Source organism: Xenopus laevis, chromosome 1S (assembly GCF_017654675.1).
Source record: "Xenopus laevis strain J_2021 chromosome 1S, Xenopus_laevis_v10.1, whole genome shotgun sequence".
NCBI lineage: Eukaryota > Metazoa > Chordata > Amphibia > Anura > Pipidae > Xenopus > Xenopus laevis.
The window spans coordinates 105177093-105189341 of NC_054372.1; the positions used below are offsets into that span (position 1 = coordinate 105177093).

The 12249-nt window shown below is 42.2% G+C and overlaps 2 protein-coding genes across 2 annotated transcripts; both read left to right on the forward strand.

Annotated features, from left to right (window-relative positions):
• Positions 1-841: 841 nt before the first annotated feature.
• LOC121398934 (cyclin-O protein B-like) lies at positions 842-3810 on the forward strand. The gene is made up of 2 exons (XM_041578549.1): positions 842-3207; positions 3304-3810. The coding sequence occupies exons 1-2, from the start codon at positions 2236-2238 to the stop codon at positions 3808-3810; spliced, it is 1479 nt and encodes a 492-aa protein (XP_041434483.1). The 5' UTR covers positions 842-2235.
• A 4113-nt stretch (positions 3811-7923) lies between these two features.
• On the forward strand, positions 7924-9513 carry LOC121398937 (cyclin-O protein B-like). The gene is made up of 2 exons (XM_041578556.1): positions 7924-8910; positions 9007-9513. Exons 1-2 carry the CDS (start codon positions 7939-7941, stop codon positions 9511-9513), a joined length of 1479 nt encoding a protein of 492 aa, XP_041434490.1. The 5' UTR covers positions 7924-7938.
• Positions 9514-12249: the final 2736 nt, after the last annotated feature.

Consider the following 12249-nt stretch of genomic DNA (forward strand, 5'->3'; position numbering starts at 1 on the left):
GATTCAAATTATTTATATTATTTTGATGAATTATGAAATCTTTGGAGAAAATGTGTGATCTCACTAATGCTCCAGCAGACATATCCTGGCATGGGTTCTAACAATATATATTCCCAGTCCCTGTAAGCACACTCTTCTCTGCAGTTAGAAAGTGAGTCAACTGGAACAGCACACTTCATTAAGTACAATGCAGTAAACTAAAGCTTAATGGTATGTTTGTTTGCTCCCAATTGACAATTTTTGCCATAATTGATTTCCTCAAGGGACAGCAAGTGAAAATATACAGGGGAAAACATACATTTAAAAAAAAAAAAAGATCCTGAATTTAACGGGAACTCCAGCTTCCAAACCAAAATTTGATAAAGAGGCCACATAACACAGAAAGCCCTAATATATCCATCACAGTTACCTGTTTCTTCAAAAAGAATGAATAAATGCCATTTTCTATGCTGCATTCCAGCTGTTTAACAGTTCTTCTCTTTATTAATCATTTGAAATCCTGGCAGGGAAGGAGGGACTAAACACTGATGTTACAAATTGTAACAAGTTATCCACGGCTTACAGACAGCATGCAGGAACTAAATAACCCACAATGCATTGCACTGTGATGTTCCTTTCCTTATTGGAATCACATGTGCAGGGAATTGTGGGATTTGGAGGATGCAGTCTAAGGACAGCTGGCTGTTGATACAAAGTAACAGTAGTCAGCCTGCTTAGCAAAGAAGTCAGAAAGATCAGCAGAAGAGCAGGGGGCTAGGCTTAGGGAACTGTCAAAAACCATTAAAAATCATGAAAGGTCTGCATATTTTTTAATTGTATATTGCAAAGTTGCTGGAAATTATGTTTACTTTTCAAAAAGCTTAAGTTATGTTTTTGTGGTGTTCCCCTTTAAGTGTCTTTTATCTTAAGAGGAAAGTGAGTTTCAGTTTTAGGTTCTTAGAATTTTCTGGCTGAGAGGAGCATAAGGGGAGTGGTGACAGATGAGGACACCGTCTATCAAACTCTACAAGGCACAAAAGGTAGAGAGGCAATACTTGACCTCCTATGCACGTACCGCAATTGAATATTAAATGTGGTGCTCACCACTATAATGGTGCAGTAAAGGTGTGAGTGCATGGTTGTGCTTAAGGAACAAAATGTCTCAATGACCGAAATATATTAATGATATATTGATAATATATCGATAATGGGTTGAGTGCAGAGGACTTCTTGTATTTGTTTGTATGAATTTTGTGGTCACTACCTCATTGCATCCCTGCTTAATGTTTAAAAAAGATTAGTGGTGGGCATAACTTTCCCTTGTGTTTACACACACACACACACACACACACTTTCATCATTTTACCATACTGTATTCTGTGACCATCAAAAGGCTGCAGGCCGACTCATACAGGTCAGGAAACAAAGAGCATCCCCTGTACTGTAAATTATACTAGAAGTCACGGAGGAGTTCTGGGCTCTGATTTTGGAGAAGGCAATCATGTTCTGTGCACAGAGGTCTTCCTGTGTAAAATGACAAGTACAAGAGGAGACACTAAAAACTACTGGAGCTCCCCATAGTGATGATCACCTCCCAACAGTCTCAGCCCAGAAACACAGTTGTAAGCAGGAGTAGCCAACCAAAGCTTCTGTGTGTGAGTAGCCAATCACAGCTCCGCTGCCTTCACACAGGGACAAATATGCTGCAGTCCCCTGTCAGGTCCACCTGACTACTGATTGTTGTGCAAAGGGCTGGCAGCCTCGGATTCTCCTGTTCAGCCATGGAAAGCAGCCAACAGAAGGTGGAGATGTTGGTTGGCTGGCTCAAGTTAGGTATGGGGGGAATTATTTATGAAAGCAGTACAAAATGCACATTGGTGTATAATGTAATGGCATGTTAATGTACTTGACACTACAGGTTTGCTTAAAAACCAATATTATGCACTCAGCTACATGGCAAATACATACATAATGAGAGCTATTGTGTCAAGTTAGGGTAACTTTAGGCAGTTAGCTAGTCATACCATTTTCTGTATATCACAAAACACTTTAACAAAAGAAATAGTGAATAATGACAAACACAAGCTAAGGGTTTGCAATGGACATGGGCACCTAACGGTTTTCACCGGACCAGCCAATCAGAGTGCGTCCTGGCCAGCTAATCAGAGCGCAGCAGAAGTGACATGAGTAACAGTTGCTCAGTACCAACAGTCTTATGAGACAGTTGGAGAGGTGAGAGAGAGAGAGAGAGAGATTATGAGCATGGAGACTTCAAAAGCGAGGAAGCGAAGACGACAGATCGACGGAGAACAACTTGTTTCCCCTGGGTGCCGCCGTGATACCAAAAGGGTGAAGCACCAGGGTGATCAACGTGGGACATGCCACCCTTCAGCTGGGGACCCAGCACTTCAAAATGAGCCTTGGAACACCTTAGCTCACATAGGCATTGGCCTAGAGACCTTCAAGGAGTATGGGGAAGACGCCTACCTGCACGATAAGAGTCTTGAAGAGAGATTTATGGCTTTGAACTTTCTACAAAGTCAGCCAGAAATCACCACAGCGTCATGGAACGTGTTCACCGGCCTGCTTATCTGCGTGCACAGACACCAGAAGTTGGACTTTAGGTCTCTGTGCTTGACTGTCAACCTTCTGGAGCGGTTTCTTGCTTGCGCTGCTCCCATCAAGACCACTGACCTGAACAGAGTGGGAGCCACTTGCTTCAATATAGCCTGCAAGTTAGTGGAGACAAAGAAATTAAGGAAATCAAATCGCCTAAAACTCTTTGATGACACCTTTACAAAGAAGGATATGAACCAACTGGAGCGAACCATCATTTGCAAATTGCTTTTTCAACTGGCGGCACCGACCATCGATGACTTCTTGGAGTATTTCACCCTCCGGAAGAAGCCTTCAGCTGTCCAGCTGACAAAAGAAGCCATTGCCCTGACTGCTGCTAGAGGCATCGCAGCACTGAGCCTAACCCACCATCATGAGTTTTGCATTTATGCACCCTCCATGATGGCTCTGTGCTGCCTGAAAGTAGCCACCAAATTCCACCCTTCAGGAAAACCCATCAACGTGGATCCTGCTGAATACCCAGACCATGTAATGGAAGAGTGTGTCGGGAAGATTTTTGCTCTGATATCATCCAGGCAGAGCTTTTTACACAAATTGCTTCCAGCAGTGTTTCCAAAGACACTGCCACCATTACCTGGAAATGAAAGACCTGTAAGTCTCACAGCTGTAGCGGTGGAGTTCTCTGTGGGTTTGGTAAGAGATCTGATTTTGCGTGTAACTATGCCACTCTCTCTGCCCTCCGTCTAGCTTCCAGCAAGCCATGAGGTTGATACATCATCTGGAAGCAGCAGAACACCAAGGCAGGAGACAGAAGCATGCACCTCCCGGCAAGAACCCAAAGGCGGTGAGACAGCCACATCCGGAGAGGCACCGAGTTCCAACCACTTGGAAATGGCCCAGGGATCTGACCTTTCCAACTACCATCAAGGGGTAACTTTTCAAAACACATACATTCCCTCATACTACCAACCTTACATGCACCCATACATTCCTACATATCCATACTGCCAGCCAAACATGTACCCATACATTCCTACAAATCCATACTGCCAGCCAAACATGTACCCATACATTCCTACAAATCCATACTGCCAGCCAAACATGTACCCATACATTCCTACATATCCATACTGCCAGCCAAACCTGTACCCATACATTCCTACATATCCAGGCTGGCAGCCATACATGCACACAGACACACATCCCCTTACTGACACCCACACAGACACACATCTGCCTACATACACTGAATAGGACATATTGATCCTGGGAGTAATTCCGACTGCCGTTAAGGAGTCAGGAAGGATTTTTTTTCCTCTATTGAAGCAGATTGGCCCAAGCTTCAAAGAGGTTTTTCGCCTTCCTTCGGATCAAACAGCCCTTTGTGGGTTCTGTTGGGACACTCAGTACTGAAATACAATAAAGCTGTGGCCATCACAGATTCACCTCAGAACAGTTGTACGTGTCTTTATTTAAGGATTGGGTAAAGCTCCTTCCCTGTGTTAAGGCAGAGCTGTGACTGGCTGGTAATATCCAGGCCAGAGGTCAGGGCAGGCAGTTGCTCGGAGGTCCAAACCAAGGAATTGAGGGCCAACATTTTATTGCATTGTTCCGGGGGAGAGGTTAGGGTACCTGGCACCTAAGAAGCAATATAGAAATGGGCAAAGAAGATCAGTGTAATCACCAGGGCCTACTCCATTGGTATGATCTCAATTAAAATTATACGATGATGTACTTGCACCATACAATAGCATGCTACTGATCAGCAGTCTAATGCAGGAAAACCTGTACAGGTATGGAACCCGTTGACCAGAATGCTCAGGAACTGGGGTTTTACGGATAGTGGGTTTTTCTGTGTACTAGAAAATCATGTAAAAATGAAATAAACATAATAGGCTGGTTTTTCTTCCAATAAGAAATTATATTTTAAGTACAAGGTACTGTTCTATTGTTACAGAGAAAAAGGAAATCATTTGTACAATTTCCCATTATTTAGATAAACTGGAGTCTATGGGAGACAGCCTTTCCATGCCTGTACAAAGTCTCAGTAATCTCGGTCATCAATAACGTGAATGGTGTAGAAGCTGTGACATATATACGTTACACTTTTTCTAACCTTATATGTAAATTTGCGGCAATGCTGTTGTTAGTGATGGGGGCAAGGTAAAAGTACCCAGTGTGGGGCCCTATTATTTATAATCAGCTCTGCTATACGGTAGTACTGCCGCCATTAATACAGCCTATCCCACACTCCTATTTTTGCGGGACACACAAAGAGCAGTCGCAAACTTCAAAGCAGCTGTGATTGCAGGTATGTTTTCAATGAGAACATATACACACACACACACACACAGAGTTACACATAACAAACAAATGCCCATTTATCTAGTTGTCAGACTCCTAACGTTTGGGTAACTTTGTGATTAGTGGTGTCATTTGAAGTTGACATGTTTTTAGAGCTTCTCAACCTCCTGTTCCTTAAGACAAACCAGATGAAGGACCGCACCTCTGGACAAGGCTTTATTGGCAGGTAGCTGTGAATTGCCTAACGCGTTTCGGGAGTGTGTCCCTTAATCATGAGCCTATGATTAAGGGGCACATCCCGAAATGAATTGTTAAAGCCTTCTTTGAAATCAGTTACATGTTGGTTAAAGACAGGCAAGGACTATGGGTGCCACCCCACTAGCACAGTACCTGATTGTCTTGATACTTTAGCCCCAACCCCTGTGAATTAAAAGGTTGGTTCACCTTTAAGTTAACTTTTAGTATGTTATATAATAGCTAATTCTAACCATTTCAATTGTTGCTAGGAAAATCTAGACCCTAGCAACCAGATTGCTGAAATTGAAAATAGAAGAGCTACTAAAAAAAGCCAAAAAACCACAAATAATAAAAAATTAAAACCAATTGCAAATTGTCTCAGAATATCACTCTATATCATGCTAAACATTAATTTAAAGGTGAACAACCACTTTGACTTCTGCAAAACTGTCAAGTTCAAGGCCAAGTTTAAAGGATCACATGATGAGGAATTGTATATATGATACACTTATGGGAAAAGTTATTTTAAGAAGATGACCAGGCTATTTAAGGTGAAGGATAATCTAAATTAAAAGGAAAACCACTGAGAGGCTTGAGATGCATTGTTTAGAAAAATGGCATCTTACACAGTATAGTTTCAATATAACAAACCTCCATTTTAAGTGCCTCTTAGCTTGCACATTGTACCCACAATTAAGTAATATCTTCCACCTAGGGCAATTCCCCTGCTCTCTACATATAGCTCATATAACACAAAAGATTTTATTTCATCATTAAAGGGATACTGTCCTGGGAAAACATGTTTTTTTCAAAACGCATCGGTTAACAGTGCTGCTCCAGCAGAATTCTGCACTAAAATCCATTTCACAAAACAGCAAACAGATTTTTTTTTTCTATATAATTTTGAATTCTGACATGGGGCTAGACAGCTGCCCCCAATCTTGTGACTTGTGCCACGATAAACTTCAATCACTCTTTACTGCGGTACTACAAGTTAGGGTGATATCATCCTCTCCCCCCCCCAGCAGCCTAACAACAGAACAATGGGAAGGTAATGAGATAGCAGCTCCCTAACACAAGATAAGGGCTGCCTGGTATATCTAAGAAAAGCACTCAATAGTAAAATCCGAGTCCCACTGTGACACATTCAGTTACATTGAGTAGGAGACACAACAGCCTTCCAGAAAGCAGTTTCCTCCTAAAGTGCTGCTCTTTCTGAAATGACCAGGAAAAATGACCTGAGATGGCTGCCTATACCCCAATATTACAACTAAAAAAAAATAATACACTTGCTGGTTCAGGAATTCAATTTTATATTGTAGAGTAAATTATTTGCAGTGTAAACAGTGTAATTTAGAAATAAAAAATATTTCATAAAAATCACAACAGAATACCTTTAAATTTGGGACCTCCAATGATGCTGGACTTCATGAAGTTAGAGGAAGGTTGGAGTTTGTTTATTACAAGTTCATTCTCTTTCAAAGGGGGTAGGAGAGGGATACACTAAGAGTAAAAGCAAATCCATGATTTGCTTAAGAGTCATGGATATGGTAAAAAGTTGTACTTAGTGATGTAATTTATGTCACACGAATCACTGAATGTGTATTATTAAAAAAACAAAGAAAATGTACACACACACACACATACACACACACACACACACACATACACACTGGTTTACCTACAAGGGTCTGCACCTCCAAAGCTGCAGAGTGGAGTTTTCTGTTGTGCAAGTGCACCGTTGTTGATAAAGTACACATCTGGTGGGTGTGGGAGGGCTTGATTGGTGCACCTGTGCCCACTCAAGTTTAATTGCTTTACTGTAAAGGATCATAGCATTATATACTGCAATTTATTTATTTTATACCTGGTCTAGCCAGTCATTTCATTTGACATTCACATTCATTTGATCCATTGACAGTTTCAGCATTTTACCATACTGTATTCTGTGACCATCAAAAGGCTGCAGGCCGACTCATACAGGTCAGGAAACAAAGAGCATCCCCTGTACTGTAAATTATACTAGAAGTCACGGAGGAGTTCTGGGCTCTGATTTTGGAGAAGGCAATCATGTTCTGTGCACAGAGGTCTTCCTGTGTAAAATGACAAGTACAAGAGGAGACACTAAAAACTACTGGAGCTCCCCATAGTGATGATCACCTCCCAACAGTCTCAGCCCAGAAACACAGTTGTAAGCAGGAGTAGCCAACCAAAGCTTCTGTGTGTGAGTAGCCAATCACAGCTCCGCTGCCTTCACACAGGGAAAAATATGCTGCAGTCCCCTGTCAGGTCCACCTAAATACTGATTGTTGTGCAAAGGGCTGGCAGCCTCGGATTCTCCTGTTCAGCCATGGAAAGCAGCCAACAGAAGGTGGAGATGTTGGTTGGCTGGCTCAAGTTAGGTATGGGGGGAATTATTTATGAAAGCAGTACAAAATGCACATTGGTGTATAATGTAATGGCATGTTAATGTACTTGACACTACAGGTTTGCTTAAAAACCAATATTATGCACTCAGCTACATGGCAAATACATACATAATGAGAGCTATTGTGTCAAGTTAGGGTAACTTTAGGCAGTTAGCTAGTCATACCATTTTCTGTATATCACAAAACACTTTAACAAAAGAAATAGTGAATAATGACAAACACAAGCTAAGGGTTTGCAATGGACATGGGCACCTAACGGTTTTCACCGGACCAGCCAATCAGAGTGCGTCCTGGCCAGCTAATCAGAGAGCAGCAGAAGTGACATGAGTAACAGTTGCTCAGTACCAACAGTCTTATGAGACAGTTGGAGAGGTGAGAGGGAGAGAGAGAGAGAGAGAGAGAGAGAGAGATTATGAGCATGGAGACTTCAAAAGCGAGGAAGCGAAGACGACAGATCGACGGAGAACAACTTGTTTCCCCTGGGTGCCGCCGTGATACCAAAAGGGTGAGGCACCAGGGTGATCAACGTGGGACATGCCACCCTTCAGCTGGGGACCCAGCACTTCAAAATGAGCCTTGGAACACCTTAGCTCACATAGGCATTGGCCTAGAGACCTTCAAGGAGTATGGGGAAGACGCCTACCTGCACGATAAGAGTCTTGAGGAGAGATTTATGGCTTTGAACTTTCTACAAAGTCAGCCAGAAATCACCACAGCGTCATGGAACGTGTTCACCGGCCTGCTTATCTGCGTGCACAGACACCAGAAGTTGGACTTTAGGTCTCTGTGCTTGACTGTCAACCTTCTGGAGCGGTTTCTTGCTTGCGCTGCTCCCATCAAGACCACTGACCTGAACAGAGTGGGAGCCACTTGCTTCAATATAGCCTGCAAGTTAGTGGAGACAAAGAAATTAAGGAAATCAAATCGCCTAAAACTCTTTGATGACACCTTTACAAAGAAGGAAATGAACCAACTGGAGCGAACCATCATTTGCAAATTGCTTTTTCAACTGGCGGCACCGACCATCGATGACTTCTTGGAGTATTTCACCCTCCGGAAGAAGCCTTCAGCTGTCCAGCTGACAAAAGAAGCCATTGCCCTGACTGCTGCTAGAGGCATCGCAGCACTGAGCCTAACCCACCATCATGAGTTTTGCATTTATGCACCCTCCATGATGGCTCTGTGCTGCCTGAAAGTAGCCACCAAATTCCACCCTTCAGGAAAACCCATCAACGTGGATCCTGCTGAATACCCAGACCATGTAATGGAAGAGTGTGTCGGGAAGATTTTTGCTCTGATATCATCCAGGCAGAGCTTTTTACACAAATTGCTTCCAGCAGTGTTTCCAAAGACACTGCCACCATTACCTGGAAATGAAAGACCTGTAAGTCTCACAGCTGTAGCGGTGGAGTTCTCTGTGGGTTTGGTAAGAGATCTGATTTTGCGTGTAACTATGCCACTCTCTCTGCCCTCCGTCTAGCTTCCAGCAAGCCATGAGGTTGATACATCATCTGGAAGCAGCAGAACACCAAGGCAGGAGACAGAAGCATGCACCTCCCGGCAAGAACCCAAAGGCGGTGAGACAGCCACATCCGGAGAGGCACCGAGTTCCAACCACTTGGAAATGGCCCAGGGATCTGACCTTTCCAACTACCATCAAGGGGTAACTTTTCAAAACACATACATTCCCTCATACTACCAACCTTACATGCACCCATACATTCCTACATATCCATACTGCCAGCCAAACATGTACCCATACATTCCTACAAATCCATACTGCCAGCCAAACATGTACCCATACATTCCTACAAATCCATACTGCCAGCCAAACATGTACCCATACATTCCTACATATCCATACTGCCAGCCAAACCTGTACCCATACATTCCTACATATCCAGGCTGGCAGCCATACATGCACACAGACACACATCCCCTTACTGACACCCACACAGACACACATCTGCCTACATACACTGAATAGGACATATTGATCCTGGGAGTAATTCCGACTGCCGTTAAGGAGTCAGGAAGGATTTTTTTTCCTCTATTGAAGCAGATTGGCCCAAGCTTCAAAGAGGTTTTTCGCCTTCCTTCGGATCAAACAGCCCTTTGTGGGTTCTGTTGGGACACTCAGTACTGAAATACAATAAAGCTGTGGCCATCACAGATTCACCTCAGAACAGTTGTACGTGTCTTTATTTAAGGATTGGGTAAAGCTCCTTCCCTGTGTTAAGGCAGAGCTGTGACTGGCTGGTAATATCCAGGCCAGAGGTCAGGGCAGGCAGTTGCTCGGAGGTCCAAACCAAGGAATTGAGGGCCAACATTTTATTGCATTGTTCCGGGGGAGAGGTTAGGGTACCTGGCACCTAAGAAGCAATATAGAAATGGGCAAAGAAGATCAGTGTAATCACCAGGGCCTACTCCATTGGTATGATCTCAATTAAAATTATACGATGATGTACTTGCACCATACAATAGCATGCTACTGATCAGCAGTCTAATGCAGGAAAACCTGTACAGGTATGGAACCCGTTGACCAGAATGCTCAGGAACTGGGGTTTTACGGATAGTGGGTTTTTCTGTGTACTAGAAAATCATGTAAAAATGAAATAAACATAATAGGCTGGTTTTTCTTCCAATAAGAAATTATATTTTAAGTACAAGGTACTGTTCTATTGTTACAGAGAAAAAGGAAATCATTTGTACAATTTCCCATTATTTAGATAAACTGGAGTCTATGGGAGACAGCCTTTCCATGCCTGTACAAAGTCTCAGTAATCTCGGTCATCAATAACGTGAATGGTGTAGAAGCTGTGACATATATACGTTACACTTTTTCTAACCTTATATGTAAATTTGCGGCAATGCTGTTGTTAGTGATGGGGGCAAGGTAAAAGTACCCAGTGTGGGGCCCTATTATTTATAATCAGCTCTGCTATACGGTAGTACTGCCGCCATTAATACAGCCTATCCCACACTCCTATTTTTGCGGGACACACAAAGAGCAGTCGCAAACTTCAAAGCAGCTGTGATTGCAGGTATGTTTTCAATGAGAACATATACACACACACACACACACAGAGTTACACATAACAAACAAATGCCCATTTATCTAGTTGTCAGACTCCTAACGTTTGGGTAACTTTGTGATTAGTGGTGTCATTTGAAGTTGACATGTTTTTAGAGCTTCTCAACCTCCTGTTCCTTAAGACAAACCAGATGAAGGACCGCACCTCTGGACAAGGCTTTATTGGCAGGTAGCTGTGAATTGCCTAACGCGTTTCGGGAGTGTGTCCCTTAATCATGAGCCTATGATTAAGGGGCACATCCCGAAATGAATTGTTAAAGCCTTCTTTGAAATCAGTTACATGTTGGTTAAAGACAGGCAAGGACTATGGGTGCCACCCCACTAGCACAGTACCTGATTGTCTTGATACTTTAGCCCCAACCCCTGTGAATTAAAAGGTTGGTTCACCTTTAAGTTAACTTTTAGTATGTTATATAATAGCTAATTCTAACCATTTCAATTGTTGCTAGGAAAATCTAGACCCTAGCAACCAGATTGCTGAAATTGAAAATAGAAGAGCTACTAAAAAAAGCCAAAAAACCACAAATAATAAAAAATTAAAACCAATTGCAAATTGTCTCAGAATATCACTCTATATCATGCTAAACATTAATTTAAAGGTGAACAACCACTTTGACTTCTGCAAAACTGTCAAGTTCAAGGCCAAGTTTAAAGGATCACATGATGAGGAATTGTATATATGATACACTTATGGGAAAAGTTATTTTAAGAAGATGACCAGGCTATTTAAGGTGAAGGATAATCTAAATTAAAAGGAAAACCACTGAGAGGCTTGAGATGCATTGTTTAGAAAAATGGCATCTTACACAGTATAGTTTCAATATAACAAACCTCCATTTTAAGTGCCTCTTAGCTTGCACATTGTACCCACAATTAAGTAATATCTTCCACCTAGGGCAATTCCCCTGCTCTCTACATATAGCTCATATAACACAAAAGATTTTATTTCATCATTAAAGGGATACTGTCCTGGGAAAACATGTTTTTTTCAAAACGCATCGGTTAACAGTGCTGCTCCAGCAGAATTCTGCACTAAAATCCATTTCACAAAACAGCAAACAGATTTTTTTTTTCTATATAATTTTGAATTCTGACATGGGGCTAGACAGCTGCCCCCAATCTTGTGACTTGTGCCACGATAAACTTCAATCACTCTTTACTGCGGTACTACAAGTTAGGGTGATATCATCCTCTCCCCCCCCCAGCAGCCTAACAACAGAACAATGGGAAGGTAATGAGATAGCAGCTCCCTAACACAAGATAAGGGCTGCCTGGTATATCTAAGAAAAGCACTCAATAGTAAAATCCGAGTCCCACTGTGACACATTCAGTTACATTGAGTAGGAGACACAACAGCCTTCCAGAAAGCAGTTTCCTCCTAAAGTGCTGCTCTTTCTGAAATGACCAGGAAAAATGACCTGAGATGGCTGCCTATACCCCAATATTACAACTAAAAAAAAATAATACACTTGCTGGTTCAGGAATTCAATTTTATATTGTAGAGTAAATTATTTGCAGTGTAAACAGTGTAATTTAGAAATAAAAAATATTTCATAAAAATCACAACAGAATACCTTTAAATTTGGGACCTCCAATGATGCTGGACTTCATGAAGTTAGAGGAAGGTTG

Bases quoted from the DNA above. Each gene is read 5' to 3' on its own strand.
- LOC121398934 (XM_041578549.1), top strand. From the start codon at position 2,236: ATGAGCATGGAGACTTCAAAAGCGAGGAAGCGAAGACGACAGATCGAC. The intron at 3,208-3,303 runs GTAAGTCTCACA...CCCTCCGTCTAG, and splicing joins TACCTGGAAATGAAAGACCT to CTTCCAGCAAGCCATGAGGT.
- LOC121398937 (XM_041578556.1), top strand. From the start codon at position 7,939: ATGAGCATGGAGACTTCAAAAGCGAGGAAGCGAAGACGACAGATCGAC. The intron at 8,911-9,006 runs GTAAGTCTCACA...CCCTCCGTCTAG, and splicing joins TACCTGGAAATGAAAGACCT to CTTCCAGCAAGCCATGAGGT.